Source organism: Scyliorhinus torazame, chromosome 18 (genome assembly GCF_047496885.1).
Source record: "Scyliorhinus torazame isolate Kashiwa2021f chromosome 18, sScyTor2.1, whole genome shotgun sequence".
In the NCBI taxonomy this organism is placed as follows: Eukaryota; Metazoa; Chordata; class Chondrichthyes; order Carcharhiniformes; family Scyliorhinidae; genus Scyliorhinus; species Scyliorhinus torazame.
Window position 1 is genome coordinate 49239773 of NC_092724.1, and position 19802 is coordinate 49259574.

Genomic DNA, 19802 nt, shown 5'->3' on the forward strand with positions numbered 1-19802 from the left:
CATTTTGAATTGCCTGTGGCCTCCCAAATTTGTTGAAGCCATTGCCCTGGAGTTAAGAAATGGAACACACAAGACTAAGGTTCGCCGAATATATAGTGCCACCAGGGACGAAGCTCTTGAATGTGTCAGTGCATCATAGTATCCATTACTGGGTGCTCCAATAGGAGCGCCTTGGACATGCCAGCCTCCATGTTATAGGAGATATACACCAGGTCGCTCACCATAGGTGCAGGATTCAGATGGCAACCATCCCAGGGACCTCAGTGTTCTCCTGCCGAACAACTCACGGTTATCGGAGCACAGCAGGTCATGGGACCTCTTCCTACATTGTATTCAAGATCTTGCATGATCCTCTGCTCCAATCACGGTGGAGGCTTTGCCTGCTTGGTCACTATAGGTGGGTTCCTTTTGCCACTTAGGTATGTTTTCCACTGTCTCTGGATCTCGCCATCCAGGATCTACAGGTCCAGGTCACTGAAGCAGGCTCTGCTCCTCCCACTACCTCTCCACTTGACCTCCTCTGTGACATTCTGATTTAAAATAAAACATGGACCTGCCATCTTCGATTGCTCTCACATGTAACATACGTCTGTTCACAAGCATGAACTATGTTCTCTAGCTCAGCAATGCCCCGAAGTTGGGGGCTTGGAGATGGGGAGGAAGGGCTGCACTAATGCAGGGTGGCTGGCATCTGTTCCTGTCGCTCAGATGGCATGGCGTGCTCTTCGAATTATCATAGAATTTACACTGCAGAAGGAGGCCATTCAGCCCATCAGATCTGAACCAGCCATTGGAAAGAGCACCCTACTTAAGCACACACCTGCACCCTATCCCCGTAACCCAGTAACCCCACCTAACCTTTTTATTTGACACTAAGGGCAATTTAGCATGGCCAATCCACCTAACCTGCACATCTTTGGACTGTGGGAGGAAACTGGAGCATCCGGGGAAAACCCACGCAGACACTGGGAGAACGTGCAGACTCCGCACAGACAGTGACCCAAGCCAGGAATCAAACCTGGGACCTTGGAGCTGTGAAGCAACAGGATTTTAAAAAAATAAATTTAGAGTGTCCAATTATTTTTTTCCAATTAAAGGGCAATTTAGCATGGCCAATCCACCTAATCTGCACATCTTTGGGTTGTGGGGGTGAAACCCACGCAAAAATGGGGAGAATGCAAACTCCACACGGACAGTGACCCAGGGCCAGGATTCGAAACCGGGTACTCAGCGCCCTAGGCAGCAGTGCTAACCACTATGCCACCGTGCTGCCCCGTGAAGCAACAGTGTTAACTAATGTGCTACCCCTTGGGGACAAGCTACCCTGTTGCTCACTCTTAGTCACAGTGGTCTACCGTGACAGTGTGTGGTTGTGAGGGTCATGGCAAAGGTTCCATAGCATGATCGCACTCTATGAGAAAGATGGAGAGAGGCTAGTTGGAAGGAAAAAGGTTCTGCATTTGCTATCAGTCTTCTCCTGAAGCATTATGCTAATCTGATTGATGGAGTATCATGAGCAACTGATGCTGATGGTAGCATCCTGTGATGTTTTTTCAGCCTTGATGCAGTCGAGCATGCTTCTTCCTTGCAGTGTAAATAGGCAGCAATAATCTTGACATTTTTCTACGGAAATATTAACTAGTATTTACCTGACTCCACTGATCAACATCTCTGTCCCGGACCTGCAGCAGATCTATCATCTACATCCTGTATCATTGCAGGAACTCCTCACAGATTCTTCTTCTATCCTACACCCAAGACGTGTTCCCCCCACATCGCTACTGCTTTCTGGGTTGGCAAAGCTGACTCCATCCCACTGTATAAATATAAGTTGTAATTTTTCAAAAAATGTTTTGAAGCCGCTTGGTAATGGGAAATCAAAACCTTTGTTTATCTGGACTCCTCAAAAATATTAGAGCTGGCAACAGTCCAGAGAAAATTGCAGCAATGAGGAGAGATTGGTAGGCTTGGGTTGTTTCACTTAGAATGGAGGAGGCTGAGGGGTGACCTAATTGAGGAGTGCAAATTTATGAGGGGTAGACAGGAAAGATTTCTTTCTCTGAGCCAAGGGGCAATCACTCGGGCTTAAATCGTGGATTTAAGGTGATTGGTGTAAGGATTATAGGGGACATGAGGAAGATCTTATGCACCCTAGGGGGCGGGCATCTGGGGTTCACCACCTAAATTGCTGGTTGAGGCTGAATTGTTCAACTAATTTACAAGGTAGCTGGATCTGCACTTAAAATGCTGGAACCTGCAAGGCCACAGACCAGGTACTGGATAATGGAATTAAAATGAGCGGCTAGTTTCTTTTTTTGGCCAGTGCTGACATGAGTGCAAACAGTGGGTGGCACGGTAGCACAGTGGTTAGCACAGTTACTTCACAGCTCCAGGGTCCCAGGTTTGATTCCCGGCTTGGGTCACTGTCTGTGTGGAGTCTGCACGTTCTCCCCGTGTCTGCATGTGTTTCCTCCGGTGCTCCGGTTTCCTCCCACAGTCCAAAGATGTGCAGGTTAGGTGGATTGGCCATGCTAAATTGCCCTTAGTGTCCAAAAAGGTTGGGCGGGGTTATGGGAATAGGGTGGAGGCATGGGCTTAAGTGGGGTGCCCTTCCAAGGGCCGGTGCAGATTCGATGGACCGAATGGCCTCCTTCTGCACTGTAAATTCTATGATGGACTGATTGGCCTCTTTCTGCACTGTCATCTTTCTATGGTTCTATGGTTCGACAGTATTGCTACTTAAAAGCTAAAATGTATGGTGGGAAGGCAAGTAGTGAGGATGACCTAAGAGTCCACAGAGGGATATTGGCAGGTTAGGTGAGTGGAGTGTGGGTCAGTGATATGGTAGAGTTTCTCAGTCTGGAAAAAATCAAGTTCGCTCTAAGAGGATCAATACAGGGATTCGCCCGGAGTTGGCGGCCGTTCAGCGACTTCTTTAACAAAAACTGAACGTCAGCAGTAAGGGGGGAAAGGGAAAAAGGGGGGAGGGAGGAAAATAGGAGGCATGGTAATGTTAAATAAGGACAGGGAATTTAGTATACGGGTAATTGGGGATAGGGCGGGAGAAGTGGGGTACGTGGTCTATTTGTTTTTATTTTAGGAGGTATTTTGTGCGTCGCCCCAAGCGGTTGCTTTAGAATTGTCAATATGTTAAATTGTGAAAATTACAAATGCTTCAATAAAATATTTTCCAAAAAAAAAGGTTAGTTGAATGGGAAAAAACTTGGCAAATGGGATATAATGCAGAAAAATGCGAAGTTACGCACTTTGGTAGGAAAAATAAAGGAGCCGAGTATTATTTAAATGGAGAAAGACTGCAGAAAACTACAGCACACAGGGATATCCTCGTGCATAAATCACAAAAGTTAGTATGCAAGCTCAGCAGGTAATTGGGAAGGCAAATGGAATGTTGGCCTTTATTTTAAAGTGAATTGAGTGTAAAATAGGGAAGTCCTGCTGAAACTATTCAAGACACTAGTTAGCTCACACCCGAAATACTGTGAACAGTTTTTGTCCTCTTATCTAAGGAAAGGTATATACTGGCATTGGAAGCAGTCTAGAGAAGGTTCACTACATTGATCCTGGGTATGGAGGGATTTTTTTTATGAGGAAAGAGTGAGCAGGTTGCGCCTGTATTTGTTGGAGTTTAGAAAAATGAAAGATGACCTTGTTTAGACAGCAAGGATTTTAAGGGGCCTGACAGGTTAGATGCTGAGACGATGTTTCCCTTTATGGGAGTATAGGACCAGAGGGCCCAATCTCAGAGTAACGGGTCGCCCATTTCAGACAGAGATGAGGAGGAATTCCATCTCTCAGAGGGTAGTGAATCTATGGAATTCTTTACCACAGAGAGCTGCAGAGGCTGGGCCATTAAGTATGTTCAAGCCTGAGATAGACAGATTTTTCATCAGGAAGGGAATCATGGGTATGGGGGATAAGGTTGGAAAGTGAATTGAGGATTATATAAGCCATGATCTCAATAAATGGGGGAGCTGACTCGATGGGCCGAGTGGCCTACTTCTGCTCCTACATCTTATGGTCTTGTGGAACCAAAGGTGCAATAGGACATTGAATAGAAAAGTAGTTGGAAAGTGGGACAGAAAAAAATTGGATTTGCCGTCTTCTGGTTGGAGAGAGTTAAGTTGCAGAATGCCTCTGGGAGCAATCCTAAATCCTAGCTAACCTTCATGGATAATCTAGTTGAGAGGTATTTATTAATAGACCAGCTAAATTTGCAGATGATACAAAATTATGTGGAATATCACCAGTTAACACGCAGAAAAATCTGGGACAATTACACACTTGTGCATTGTAATGCACTGCATGAGTTTGCAAACGATGAGTGATTGCAAGCACATGGGAAATTACTTTCGGCTCCATTCTAAATGGTTGAGAGTATTATACATATCAGTTTGATAACAAAGTCAGGGAGAAATCAATTCTGCTCTCTGCTCTATGTTGTTTGTTAATCTCAGGCAGGCTATGACTGCAACAATTAGCCTGAGTGTGCCTGGGGCTAGCGACAGGAAAAGGGTTTGGCTTCTGGTGGCTTCCCTTGGCCCTGTAGGCAAGTTTGCGTGAGAGTAAGTTTAGGTTTGACAGTAATCTTTTCCGCAGTCAAACATCCTGCCAGCACTCGATATCCAGGCTCACGCCAAAAAACATTTTCACTTCTGCAAAGTACTAAATAACTTCCAACATTCTTGAACCTTACCCCGACAAGAGTCAGCGGGGCATGGAAACTAGACAGGGAAGGAGTCACACATCAAATGGAATCACATTTGCTGACAGTCATTCAGCACTCCCGTCATTCAGTTCCATTGAAATCAATCGAGCTGAACATGTAACAGGCGACGGAGGCAGTGCTACCTGTTTTCCATCTCTGCCCCCCTCCAAATTCAACCCCTTCCCAGTGCCTTCAGAAATGGACCCATGCCGAAGAATCACTGAAACGACTACACAATGACATCAATAAGTTCCATCCCACCATTAGACTCACAATGGACTGCTCTCCAGAATCGGTTGCATTCTTGGACACACTCATCTCCATCAAGGACGGTCACCTCAGCACTTCGCTTTACCGGAAGCCCACGGATAACCTCTCGATGCTCCACTTCTCCAGCTTCCACCCTAAACACAGTAAAGAAGCCATCCCCTATGGACAAGCCCTCTGTATACACAGCATCTGCTCAGGAGGAGCATAATAGACATCTACAGATGCTAAAAGATGCCCTCGTATGAACGGGATATGGCGCTCGGCTCATCGATCGACAGTTCCAACGCGCCACAGCAAAAAACCGCATTGACCTCCTCAGAAGCCAAACACGGGACACAACCAACAGAGCGGAGAAAGTACGATATCTTCTTCGCAGCATTCAACATGTCATCGATGAAGACGAGCATCTTGCCAAGGTCATCCCCACACCCCACTACTTGCCTTCTAACAACCACGCAACCTCAAACAGACCATTGTTTGCAGCAAACTAACCAGTCTTCAGAACAGCGATCACGAAACCACACAACCCTGCCATGGAAATCTCTAAAAGACGTGCCAGATCATCGGCATGGGTACCACCATTACACGTGAGAACACCACCCACCAGGTAAGTGGTACATACTCGTGCGACTCGGCTAACGTTGTCTACCGCATACGCTGCAGGAAAGGATGTCCCAAGGCGTGGTACATTGGCGAGACCCTGCAGACGCTGTGATAACAGATGAACAGACATATCACTATAATCGCCAGGCAGGAATGTTCCCTTCCAGTCGGGGAACACTTCAGCAGTCAAGGACATTCAGCCTCTGATCTTCGGGTAAGCGTTCTCCAAGGCGGCCTTCAGGACGCGGGACAACGTAGAATCGCCGAGCAGAAACTTACAGCCACGTTCGGCACACATGAGTATGGCCTCAACCGGGACCTGGGATTCATGTCGCATTATATTCACCCCCACCATCTGGCCTGGGCTTGCGAAATCCTACCGTCTGTCTTGGCTTGAGACAATTCACACCTTTTTAACCTGTGATTATCCCTCTCTCCAGCTGCTCCGTCTGGACCTGTAAAGACTTAATTACCTACAAAGACTTGCATTCAAAGTATCGTCTTGCATCATTGACTTTGTCTATATATATGTTTCTGGAACCCACCTCTTCATTCACCTGAGGAAGGAGCAGTGCTCTGCAAGCTAGTGATTCAAAACAAACCTGTTGGACTTTAACCTGGTATTATAAGACTTCTTACTGTGCTCACCCCAGTCCAACGCAGCATTTCCACTTCAGAAGTGGAGACAAATTGTGAAGAAAAATGAAACTCCAGCACCTGTGAGCAATCATTTAAAGAGGTGAATAACAGTCTTGAAATCATAGTCCAGAAATCACGCACAATATTAGCTGTCTGACACACACAAACTGTACAGAGGATATTGTGCATAGTTTTGGTCTCTGTAATTAAGAATATCAATGATCTAGGAAAAAAGTGCAAAATGAGCAACTAAAAGTTCTGGGCTCTCTTCCAAGAACTGTGAAGGAAGGTAAGAATATTTTACATCTTTGTGCTTAGAGCACAGCAGATTAGAAAGGACCAACGATACAGGTATTTAAAATTGATGTTGATAGGAATTGATGGAACACAAATTACTCTTCTTCGGTCTGGATGTGCAGCAAGCTTTGAAATAAAGGTCTAAATAAGGAAATTAAGGGCAATGTATTTCAGGAGATAGTCAATATGCAGATTAAACTGCAGTCTCATGTTGTTAAGTGTTGGACTCACTTTTCAAGTGGCACCCCACGAGAATTAGTATTGTCAGAAGGAGACCAAACCACAGGGGAGGGCAAAAAAGTCTTAACTGATTATGCTATATTAGTAACTATTGACAGATTGATTACCATAATTATTAACCAAAAATATATCAAATGCTCGCTCATCCATTTGCTTTTTTAGGGCCTTGCTGTGTACTGGTGCCACCTTCTGCATAGCCATCCTGTCTGTACATCAAAAGTAATATGTTGTGCGTGACCCACTTTGAGGTCCTGATAGATGTGATGCAGCATTGCTTAAGTGCAATTTACTTCTTTTTAATTCTGCCATCACAAAATGCAGTTTCCGAATCACTCAAAGTAACAGGTAACCTACTCTTTATTCCAGGTGCGACAGCGAGGGACAGGAGAACAGGAGGATTGTGGGAATGGAGCTCGATAAGATCAGCGGAACACTATTAGTTGCATTTTCCACTTGTATCGTACGTGTGGCATTTGCCCACTGTCAGCAGCATGCTGTCTGCATGAAGTGAGTCCAACCCATCCGTCTGTGCAAAGCGCTGGAATTAAAATTACGGATGACATTTGCAATGTTTTTCCTCCGTTGGTTCCAAACCCCATTGAAGACCTGAATATGCAACCTAGACACTACCTTGCAGTGCTGAGGGAGTGCTGCACTGTTAGTGGTGACACCGGTTTCCTCCCACAGTCCAAAGATGTGCAGGTTAGGTGGATTCCCTTTAGTGTCAAAAGGTTTGGTGGGGTTATTGGGCTACGGGGATAGGGTGGAGGCGTGGGCATAGGTAGGGTGCTCTTTCCAAGAGCCAGTGCAGACTCGATGGGCCGAATGGCCTCCTTCTGCACTTTAAATTCTATGATCGGATGAGATGTTAAACTGTGGGTCCAGGTACCTGTTGCGGTGACTATAAAAGATCCCACGGTATTACTTGAAGGGAAATAGAGAGTTGTTTTCATTTGTCCTAATCAACACTCCTCTCTCAACCAATACTGTAAAAAAATTGATGACTTGTTTTTTTCATCTTATTTGCTGTTTTTTTATGCACTGATGGACTCATTTAGCTGCTGTATATGTCTTCATAACAATGGTGGCTACACTTCCAAAAAGCAAATTTACCATAAAGGGGCTGGTTTAGCACAGGGCTAAATCGCTGGCTTTGAAAGCAGACCAAGGCAGGCCAGCAGCACAGTTCAATTCCCATACCATCCTCCCCGAACAGGTGCCGGAATGTGGTGACTCGAGGCTTTTTACAGTAACTTCATTTGAAGCCTACTTGTGACAATAAGCGATTTTCATTTCATTTCATTTTTCCATAAAGCATTTTGAGACATCCAAAGTGTGAAAAAACACGATATCAATGCGTGATCTTGCTGTCTGCTTCAGCAAACACAGCTGAGATGTAGATCCCCTCTCAGACAGCATTCAGGAGTATTGGTATTGTGTTTCCATAGGGCTATTTACAGTGACAGGTTTGACTACAAGCCTGATCCTACCGCTGTCAAACACCCACACTTTCCCAACAGAAGTCACCGGATAGTGGTCACAAGCTAAATCCCAGGAAGCCTTTGCCACAAATCTGTATGTCGACAGCAAGACCGTGAAATTGTAGCAAAGTGAAAAGATTTATTTTAGGATAAAATATGACTTTGTCAGTAGGCAGTAATTAACGCAGCCTTATGTCCCTCATCCAGCTATTGACAACAAAGTATGCAAAAACTCAGACCGGATTTATCTTATAGATACTTTGACTGCTTAAATTCTTGTAGCCTCTTCAGATTTCCGTCCCCTGTTAATGCTCTCAGATCGTAGGAAGAGGTAGTCCCTCTTTGTGGATCTGTTTTCTTCCTGCTGTGAAGAATGTGGTTTTGACCTCCTTTCCTAAACCCAAAACAACTAATTAATCGCCTCCTTTACAAACCGTATGAGCAGTGACCAGAATACGTAGGACGCGATCTACTCACCACATTGCTTCTGAAAGGTGGCGCAGTATGGCCAGTAGATCCCAGGAGACCCCCTCTTCCGGGATATACCTGGCTCGCCATGCCTCGTGAGATCTAACGCACACTCACGAAATGTCGCGATCTGAATCCCACCTATCACAATTTTGCAAATCTGCCTATTAGAGTGAGACAGCTAGTCTCACTTTAATATGCACATCCTTGTTCTACCTGAGGCGTGGGATCTAACCCCTTTGCATAGGAGATCTCGGGCGAGTGCTGTGCCCACAAACGGGAAACAGACTGAATGGAACTTGTGGGGGTCACCCAGGGAATTGAGGACCCCAGGTGCTTGCCCTATGGGCAGTGTGGCATCTTGGCATTGCTTATGCCACCACTGTCAGCTGGCACTACCACCTGTGTGCCAGCCTGGCACTGCCTAGATGACACTGCCAGCTGGAAGGGACACTGCCAGGGAGTGCCTGCCTGGCACTTTTCCCATGCTGGGAATTGGGCCCTAGGGGTGCCTGTGCATGTGGAGTGGCATGCAGGGGTTGTGGGACGGGGGGTGAGGACCCCCTGATAGGTGAGTTGTGGGTTTGGGAGTCGCATCAGGGGGTTGTGATGCCATTTAAAAATGGTTTCCTGATCTCCTCCTGCACTGAGGAGTTCCGAAGAGCGGAGTTCTTCAACGCCGGAAACAGGACTAAGTGCGGCCTCGGCAGGGCATTTCCCACTGAGGCGTCGAATTGAATCAGAGACACGATAGATAGCATGGTGTTTCTCGGCACTTTTAGTGCCGGGAAACACCCGGCTAAACGCGCTCATCACCGGACTCTTTTCCAATTTGGTTAGATCATGCCCATAATTGGTAATAAGCTGGCTTTGGTATCTGGTGTTTTCTTTTAATATGTTTATTCAAATTTTTCCAACAAAATTTTTTAACAAACAAACCCCTATAACCCCATAACAAAAAGAAGAAAAAACACAAACACTACAATCAAAAATAATAAACTACTTATACATTGGGTTTCTTCCGCATATATTAACCCCCCCCATATGTCATTCAAAAGTACCCTTGGGGAAACCCCCCCACACGCCCAAATACCCCCCCCCCCCCTTGTTGCTGTTGCTGCTGACCTCCTCCTATCGCTCCGCGAGATAGTCTAGGAACGATTGCCACCGCCTGAAGAACGCCTGCACAGACCCTCTCAAGGCAAACTTTATCCTCTCCAGCTTAATGAACCCTGCCATGTCATTTATCCAGGCTTCCACACTGGGGGACTTCGCGTCTTTCCATAATAGCAAGATCCTCCGCCGGGCTACCAGGGACGCAAAGGCCAGAATACCGGCCTCTTTCACCTCCTGCACTCCCGGTTCGTCCGTTACCCCAAGTAATGCCAACCCCCCAACTCGGCTTGACCTGGACTTTCACCACCTTGGACATAGTCCTCGTGAAACCCATCCAGTGCCGGGCACGACCAGAACATGTGGACGTGATTCGCCGGGCTTCCCGAGCACCTCCCACACCTGTCCTCCATCCCAAAGAACCTACTCAACCTCGCCCCTGTCATATGCGCTCTGTGAGTAACCTTAAATTGTATTAGGCTGAGCCTGGCGCAAGAGGAAGAGGAGTTAACCCTACTCAGGGCATCAGCCCACAGACCCTCATCAATCTCCTCCCCAAGCTCCTCCTCCCACTTGCCCTTTAGCTCCTCTACCGAAACCTCCTCTTCTTTCATCACTTGATAGATCGCCGAAACCTTGCCTTCTCCGACCCATACACCCGAAATCACCCTGTCCTGAATCCTCTGTGCCGGGAGCAACGGGAATTCCCTCACCTGATGCCTCACAAATGCCCTCACTTGCATATACCTGAACGCATTTCCCGGGGGTAACCAAAACTTCTCCTCCAGCGCCCCTAGGCTCGCAAACGTCCCATCTATAAACAGGTCCCCCATTCTTCTGATCCCTGCCCGATGCCAGCTCCGAAACCCCCCCATCTATCCTTCCCGGGACGAACCGATGGTTCTCCCGAATCGGGGACCAAACCGAGGCTCCCATCCCACCCCTATGCCGTCTCCACTGCCCCCAGATCTTCAAAGTTGCCGCCACCACCGGACTCGTGGTGTACCTTGTCGACGAGAGCGGCAGAGGTGCCGTCACCAGCGCCCTCAGGCTTGTGCCCATGCAGGATGTCAACTCCAACCTCTTTCACGCCGCCCCCTCTCCCTCTATTACCCACTTACGGATCATCGCCACGTTGGCTGCCCAATAGTAGCCGCACAGATTCGGCAGCGCCAGCCCTCCCTGTCCCTGCTACGCTCCAGAAACACCCTCTTTACCCTCGGGGTCTTATTTGCCCACACGAAACCCATGATGCTCCTACCTACACGTTTAAAAAAGGCCTTGGTAATCATAAAGGGAAGGCACTGGAACACAAAGAGAAACCTCGGGAGGACCATCATTTTAACCGACTGTACCCTGCCCGCTAGCAAGAGTGGCAGCACATCCCATCTTTTGAAATCTTCCTCCATCTGCTCCACCAACCACATCAAATTGAGCTTGTGCAGGGCCCCCCAGCTCCCAGCCACCTGGATCCCCAAGTACCGAAAGTTCCTTTCCGCCCTCTTCAATGGTAGGTTGTCTATCCTCCTTCCCTGGTCCCCTGGATGCACCACAAAGAGCTCACTTTTCCCTATGTTGAGCTTATAGCCCAAGAAGTCCACAAACTCCCTTAGGATCCGCATGACCTCCCCTCCACTGGATCTACCACATACAGCAACAGGTCGTCCGCATACAGCGACACCCGATGTTCCTCTCCCCCTCGGACCAACCCCCTCCATTTTCTGGACTCCCTTAGTGCCATGGCCAAAGGCTCAATTGCCAATGCAAACAACAAGGGGGACAGGGGGCACCCCTGCCTCGTCCCTCAGTACAGCCGAAAATGCTCCGACCTCCACCAATTCATAGCCACACTCGTCACTGGGGCTGTATATAGGAGCCTGACCCAACTGATAAACCCCTCCCCGAACCCAAACCTCCGCAACTCTTCCCAAAGATACTCCCACTCCACCCGGTCGAAGGCCTTCTCCACGTTCATAGCTGCCACTACCTCCGCCTCTCCCTCCACCGATTGCATCATAATCACGTTGAGAAGCCTCCGCACATTAGTGTTTAGCTGCCTGCCCTTTACAAATCCTGTCTGGTCCTCATGAATCACCCCAGGGACACAGTCCTCAATTCTCGTAACCAGCACTTTTGCCAGCAACTTAGCATCCACATTGAGGAGCGAGATCGGTCTATACGACCCACATTTCAGTGGGCCCTTCGCCCGCTTCAGAATCTGCAAGATCAGTGCCCCGGACATTGTCGGGGGCAGGGTCCCCCTCTCCCTTGCCTCATTGAAAGTCCTCACTAACAACAGGCCTAGCAGGTCCACATATTTCCTGTAAAACATGACCGGGACCCCATCTGGCCCCGGGGCCTTCCCCGCCTGCATGTTCCCCAATCCTTTAATCAGCTCCTCCAACCCAATTGGCACCCCTAAACCAGCCATCTCCTGCTCCTCCACCCTCGGGAACCTCAGTTGATCCAAAAATCGTCGCATCCCCTCTTCCCCCACTGGGGGCTCAGATCTGTACAGCTCCTCATAGAAGTCCTTAAATACCTCATTTACTCTCACCGCACTCCGCACCGTAGTTCCCCTGCTATCCTTAACTCCACCTATCTCCCTCGCTGCCACCCTCTTACGGAGCTGGTGTGCCAGCATTCAGCTCGCCTTCTCCCCATACTCGTACGTCGCCCCTTGGGCTTTCCTCCACTGTGCCTCTGCTTTCCCTGTGGTCAACAGGTCAAACTCCGTCTGGGGGCTTCGCCGCTCCCTAAGTAGTCCCTCCTAGGGGCCTCTGCATATCTCCTGTCCACCCTTAAGATCTCTCCCACCAACCTCTCCCTCTCCCTGCCCTCTCTCTTCTCCCTGTGGGCCCTAATGGAGATTAACTCTCCCCTGACACCGCCTTCAACGCCTCCCAGACTACCCCCACCTGCACCTCTCCGTTGTCATTGGCCTCCAAGTATCTCTCAATGCACCCCCGTACCCTCCTGCACACCTCCTCATCCGCCAGTAATCCCACATCAAGACGCCACAGCGGGCGCTGGTCCCTCTCCTCTCCTAACTCCAGCTCCACCCAGTGCGGGGCGTGGTCTGAGAATGCTATGGGCGAATACTCCGTTCCTTCCACTTTCGGGATTAGCGCCCTACTCAAAACAAAAAAATCTATCCGGGTGTAGGCTCTATGTACATGGGAAAAGAATGAGAATTCCCTGGCCAGGGGCCTAGCAAACCTCCATGGAGCCACTCCCCCCATCTGGTCCATAAACCCCCTAAGCACTTGGCCGCAGCCGGCCTCTTCCCCGTCTTGGATCTGGAGCGATCTAATGCTGGATCCAGCACCGTGTTGAAATCCCCCGCCATTATCAAGCTTCCTGCCTCCAGGTCCGGAATCCGACCCAGCATGCGCTTCATAAACCTGGCATCATCCCAGTTCGGGGCATATACGTTTACCAGTACCACCCACACCCCCTGCAACCTACCGCTCACCATCACGTATCGACCTCCATTATCCACTACAATATTCTTGGCCTCAAATGACACCCGCTTCCCCACCAGTATTGCAACCCCTCTGTTCTTCGCATCCAGCCCCGAATGGAATACCTGTCCTACCCATCCCTTTCTCAACCTGACCTGGTCTGCCACCTTCAAATGTGTCTCCTGAAGCATGACCATGTCTTCCTTCAGTCCCTTTAAGTGTGCAAACACCCAGGCCCTCTTAACCGGCCCATTCAGGCGCCTCACATTCCAAGTTATCAGCCGGATTGGGTCCTGGCAAGGGGGCCCAAGGCCAACGAGCCCCCCCCCCCCCCCCCCCCCCCTGCCGACTAGCCATCTCCTTTTCTAGGCCAGTCACGTGCCCGCACCCTCCAGTCCCCCAGACGGCAGACCCACGTCCCGTCCACCTCTCCTATTTCCAGTTCCCCATTGGTCAATGCAGCAGCAACCCTATACCCCCCTCCCCCCGCTAGATCCATATCTAGCTCTTTTGCTCCCCCCATAACACTCCCGTAAGTCAGCTGACTCCTGCTGAACCCGGCCTCTCCCGCCTTCCCATCGACCCCCACAGTGTGGGAATCCCCCCTCACCCTCCTCCCTAGCAGTCAGTGTGCGCTTCTCCGACCCCCACCACCGTCCTTCCCTAGCGCAGGAAAAAGCCCACGCTTTCCTGAGCCGGCCCCGCCCCCTCTGGCGCAGCTCCTTTTGCGGCCTTATCTCAATTCCCCCATCTCCATGCCTCCTTTCCCTCCAACACCGGCGCCCACATTCTCCCCCAGTCTCCCCGCCAAATCCCTTCACCCATCCCCATCCAGCACCCAACCAAGGGAACATTCCCTACACGTAGTTAAAACCATATATACAGCAGACATCCCCCCCACAACCACAGACCCTCAATTTGAGCCCAACTTTTCAGTCTGTATAAAGCTCCAAGCCTCCTCAGGCGTTTCGAAATAATGGTGTCGATCTTGGAATGTGACCCACAATCGCGCTGGCTGCAGCATACCGAACTTCACCCCCTTCCGATGGAGCACCGCCTTGGCTCGATTAAAGCCAGCTCTCTTCTTGGCCACCTCTGCACTCCAGTCCTGGTAGATTCGGATCTCCGTGTTCTCCCACCTGCTGCTCCGCTCTTTCTTGGCCCATCTCAGGACACACTCTCTATCCTTAAAGCGGTGAAACCTCATCACTACAGCCCTTGGCGGTTCGTTCGCCTTGGGTCTCCTTGCCAGGACCCAATGAGCCCCATCTAGCTCCAGGGGGCTCGGGAAGGCTCCCGCGCCCATCAGCGAATTGAGCATCGTGCTCACTTATGCCCCGGTTTCGGGCCCCTCAACTCCTTCAGGGAGACCCAGAATCCGAAGATTCTTCCTCCTCGACCTATTCTCCAGGTCCTCAAGTCTTTCCGGCCACGTCTTATGCAGCGCCTCGTGTGCCTCCACCTTCACCGGTGGCCCAAGATCTCATCCTCGTTCTCCGAGGCTTTCTGCCGCACCTCCCGGATCACCGCCCTCTGGGTCTCCATTAGCTTCTCAATCGCCGCCTTCATTGGCGCCAGCATTTCTGTCTTCAGCTCCTCAAAGCAGCGTTTAAGAAACTCCTGCTGCTCCTGCGACCACTGCGCCCATGCTGCTTGGTCTCCACCCGCACCCATCTTGCTTTTTCTCCCTCTCACTTTTCGCTGCTCCAAGATCCCTTTTTTCACCGCTCCACTCCTGGTCCAATCCATATACTGTCGGGGGGACCTTGCTGTCACCTTCCCACACTGGAAGCCGTCGAACAAGTGCCGTTGGGGCCCCTCTAGAGAGCCCTCAAGTCCGTTCCCGGCGGGAGCTGCCGAACATGCGACCTATTCAGGCATGGCCGCAACCGGAAGTCTGGTATCTGGTGTTAGCTTCTATTTGTAAAGAATAAAGATCTCACTCATCAAGACACCTTAGCATTTTTTAGGATTCTGATCACTAGGTTCGACACAATTACAAACACCTACAAGTCCAGGTTATGAAGGTCCACTTGGAGTACACTTTGTAAGGCAGAACGTCCTCTTTTTTTGACAATACTCAGGCAGGAATAGCAGGATGGCGCCCTCTAGCTGCATTGCCGGCTTTTCCTACCATATTTTTTGACATATTGTCAAAAGAAATTGCTGCAGGTGCGTGCCATGAAGTCACACCGGCTCCTGACAGAAAGAAAGGGTGTCCAATCTGAAACCATTTTTAAAATAAGATTCTGTCCCCCCCAGGGGCATTGAAACCCCCCCCAAATGCTCCCCATGCCGAACCTCCCAACAGAAGTCACCCTGGCATTGCCAAGGCTGTGCCCAGCAGAACCCTCTTGCCCCTGAGGGCTGTAATTACCTGTGCACCCCCAGCGGGTTCTCTTCACCAGTTCCCGGTTTGCAAAAATAGGTCAAGAAACCACGTGACGTGCGTCACGCTGCCAGGCGTGGGGGAACCTTCTTAGTGGAGGGACTTTGCACCAGAGTCCATTAATTATTTGTAAATTAATTCAAATGAACCTGTTACATCACTGGTGGGGAGCGGGGACAATCGAGCAAGGGTACAAAATGTTCTGGGACTCCCCCTTCGATTCTCTGCCCCTTCATATCGCCCACTGAAAACGGGGTGTAACAACCCCCCTTTCATGTTTGAACTTATTTAGCAATAGATTGTTGCTGCTGAATTTCATAGCAAAGTTTAATTAACTTACTTTTTCAAACTTGTTTTTTTTTAATCAATTTAAGGTGTCCAATTCATTTTTTTCTAAGTAGGGGCAATTTGGTGTGGCCAATCCACCTACCCTGCACATCTTTGGGTTGTGGGAGTGAGACCCACACAGACATGGGGAGAATGTGCAAACTCCACACAGACAGTGGCCCGGGCCCAAATCCTCAACGCCATGAGGCAGCAGTGCTAACCACTGCACCACCGTGCCGCCCCAAGGTTTAGTTATCATACAAAGTGGAATTCAAAGGTATAGGGTGCGATTTCCCCGAATGGGAACAGACACCCATAGCACGGGGGATTAGCTGAGGATTCCCTGGTGCTAAGAGCTATTGGGTAGATTGGGGGCCTCATCGAGGAACCCCTCACTGCAGGATGAGGTCAGGAAGCCATTTCTAAATGGGGCCTTGATCTGTCAACTCCCCGGCGTGACCCCTGAACTTCCCCTAAGTCTAAACACACCTATAAAGATGTCCTCAGACCTCCCTGTGCACCCCATGTAGGGCACCCCGGGACCCGATGCCTATCACGGGAAAAATGTCAGCTTGGCACTGCCAGGATGATAGGCTGACAGTGCCAAGGTACTCAGGTGGCACTAACAGTGCCAGGGTGCCACCTGCTCTGAGGGCATATGTCTGTGGGCCTCTTATCCACTGAGAGACCCTTACGAGTGCTGCTCCGTCTGATCCCCGTTTGTGGAGACCAGCATTGAACAGCGCTTGTTCGAGATTTCTGTGGCAAGGGGGTTAGATCCTAGACCTCGGTAGATCATGGGAGAGCATACTAGATTGAGACTAGCTGTCTCACTCTAATATGCAGATTTTCTAAAAAGTGATCCCGCCCACAATGCGCAGGATTCACTTTGTGATGTCTTGCGAGATCACATTAGATCTCGCGAGGGATGGCGAGCCGAGTAGATCCTTGAAGAGGGTTCTCCCGGCAACTATTGGCCGCATTGCACTGCTTTTCAGGCGTAACTGGGCCGGTAGATCGCGCCCTTAATTTTCTCACAGGACTCCCCACCTTGAGGGTGAAATATATTCAGTGATCCTTCACTAATTATTACCTCTTACTGATTAATGAAGCTTTTCCTGAGCTATTGGCTTGGTCATTCAATTTGATGACCAAGGATCTCAGATAGCAGCATAATGGTGGCACCAATTAACATCGAAGTTTGGACCAGGATCATCAATATTGGCAATATCCTGAGCCTTGGGTACTGCCTGACATTATACACAGTTTCCCACCATGACTTTCTCCTAAATCCCTTATTTTATTCTCTCTTTGTTCTCCTGTTTCATTATGATTGGATGCAGCAGTGGGGTTGCCACCCTTGGCTGAATTTTAGGTGCCCCAGTGGGTGTGTTTCCAATGAGGTAGGTGGGGGCAGGTACAATGGTGTGGGCGTCCATCCAACCACTTTCCTGCCCACTCCTGCACTCAATGCCTTAATACGGGAAGGTGAACGCTGAAATCAACAGCCCACCCACCATATTAAAATAACCCCGTAAGGCTCAGTTAGGCTTGCTATCAAGCCAATTGACCCGAATAATGTGCTGCCCACACCATAATGTTTGGGCAGTGGGAAGTCCAAGTTTTAACCTCAAATTGTTAAAGAGCAGAAAGGAAGGGGAAGTTGTCCTTTGCTGCTCACGTAGCAGCGCACCTTAGACTGAACCCCGACTTCCTTCCTACCTGCTCCCTCCCTTAAACCAGACCCTCCCCCCCCCCCCCCCTCCGCCACTGTCCATAATGGTCCCAAAAAACGGGTCTTTTTCCGATTGGCAGACAGTGACTAGTGGGGTACCGCAAGCATCTGTTCTAGAACTCAAACTGTTCACATTATATATGAATGATTTGGACGAGGGATCTAAATGCATTATCTCCAAATTTGCGCAGTGGGAGGGTGAGCTGTGAGGCAGATGCAGAGATGCTTCAGCATGATTTGGACAGGCTGAGTGAGTGGGCATGGCAGGTGCAGCATAATGTGGATTAATGTGAGGTTATCCGCTTCGGTAGCAAAAATAGGAAGGCAGATTATTATTTGAATGGGTGTAAATTGAGAGAGGTGAACACTCAGCGAGACCTTGGAGTCCTCATGCATCAGTCACTAAAAGTAAGTGCGCAGGTACAGGAGGTAGTAAAGAAGGCAAATAGTATGTTGGCCTTAGTTGAATATGGCTGGACAGGTGGTGTGCTGTTGCTGTATGATGATGGAACTGGTGGATCCCATTGAGACCATCAGTGACCACATCTGCAGCTGTTGGCTGCTCGAGGAACTTCGGCTCAGAATTGATGAGCTGGAGACCGAGCTGCACACACTGCGGCACATCAGGGAGGGGGAACATTACCTGGACGCTTTGTTTCAGGAGGCAGTCACACCCGGTAGAATAAGTTCTGTTCATTCGGACAGTGGCCAGGGTCAGAGTGGTGTGACTGCAAGGGAGGCAGGTAGGGGGATCCTGAGTTTAGGAGTTGAGGAGCCTCAGCCCTTGACCTTGTCCAACAGGTATGAGGTACTTGCTCCCTGTGTGGATGAGGAAGAGGGCTGTAGGGAGGATGCGTTGACTGACCACTGCACCGTGGTACAGGAAGGCATTCAAGAGGGGGGAGCAAAAAGACAAGTGGTAGTTGTTGAGGATTCTATAATTAGGGGGATTGATGGCATCCTTTGTAAGCCAGACTGAGAGTCCCGCATGGTATGTTGCCTGCCCGGTGCCAGGGTGAGGGACATCTCTGATCGGCTTGAAAGGATTTTGGAGAGGGAGGGGGAGGATCCAGTTGTCGTGGTCCACGTTGGGACTAACAACATAGGTAAGACTAGGAAAGAGGACCTGTTTGGGGATTATCAAACACTAGGGACTAAATTAAAGAGCAGGTCCTCCAGGGTTATAATCTCTGGATTACTACCCGAGCCACGTGCCAATTGGCATAGGGTTGAGAAAATTAGAGAAGTTAACACGTGGCTAAAGGAGTGGTGCGGGAAAGAGGGATTCCATTTCATGGGGCATTGGCATCAGTACTGGGGCAGGAGGGACCTGTACCGTTGGGACGGTCTTCACCTGAACCATTCTGGGACCTGTGTTCTAGCAAATAGGATAAATAGGTTGTTCACAAGGTCTTTAAACTAGCAAGTTGGGGGGAAGGGAAGTGTAAAGCTATGGACAGTATAATGGTTAATGGAGATCAAGGCAGCAGGTTACGTGACAGGTTATTATGTAGAGATATGGGTTCAAAGACAAGGAAAATTAGGAGAAAGGGTAAGAGGAAAAATAAATTGTGAAAAATTACTGATCAAGGTGTTAGGATTCATAACAAAGACATAAAAAACAGCATAAGTGTACTTTACCTGAATGCTCGTAGTATACGAAATAAGGTAAATGAGTTGATGGCGCAAATCATCGTGAATGACTATGATTTAGTGGCCATTACTGAAACATGGTTAAAAGATGGTCACGACTGGGAGTTAAATATCCAAGGGTATCAGACTATACGAAAGGATAGAATGGACGGTAAGGGCGGTGGTGTAGCTTTGTTGTTTAAGGATGGCATCCGGGCAATAGTAAGGGATGATATTGGTGCTCTGGAGGACAAGGTTGAATCAATTTGGGTGGAAATCAGGAATAGTAAGGCGAAAAGGTCACTGATAGGAGTAGTCTATAGGCCACCAAATAGTAACAGGATGGTAGGGCAGGCAATAAGCAAAGAAATAACAGATGCATGTAGAAATGGTACAGCGGTTATCATGGGAGATCTTA

The 19802-nt window shown here is 49.2% G+C and overlaps 1 protein-coding gene across 2 annotated transcripts in view; it reads left to right on the forward strand.

The window, feature by feature from the left end:
* sema6bb (sema domain, transmembrane domain (TM), and cytoplasmic domain, (semaphorin) 6Bb) overlaps window positions 1-19802 on the forward strand; it is an 809283-nt gene that overhangs the window by 739970 nt on the left and 49511 nt on the right. For both annotated transcript variants that reach the window (XM_072482724.1, XM_072482723.1), the window contains one exon: window positions 7142-7282. In XM_072482724.1, coding sequence (XP_072338825.1) covers window positions 7142-7282 — 141 coding nt within the window. The remainder of the gene's footprint in view (window positions 1-7141; window positions 7283-19802) is intronic.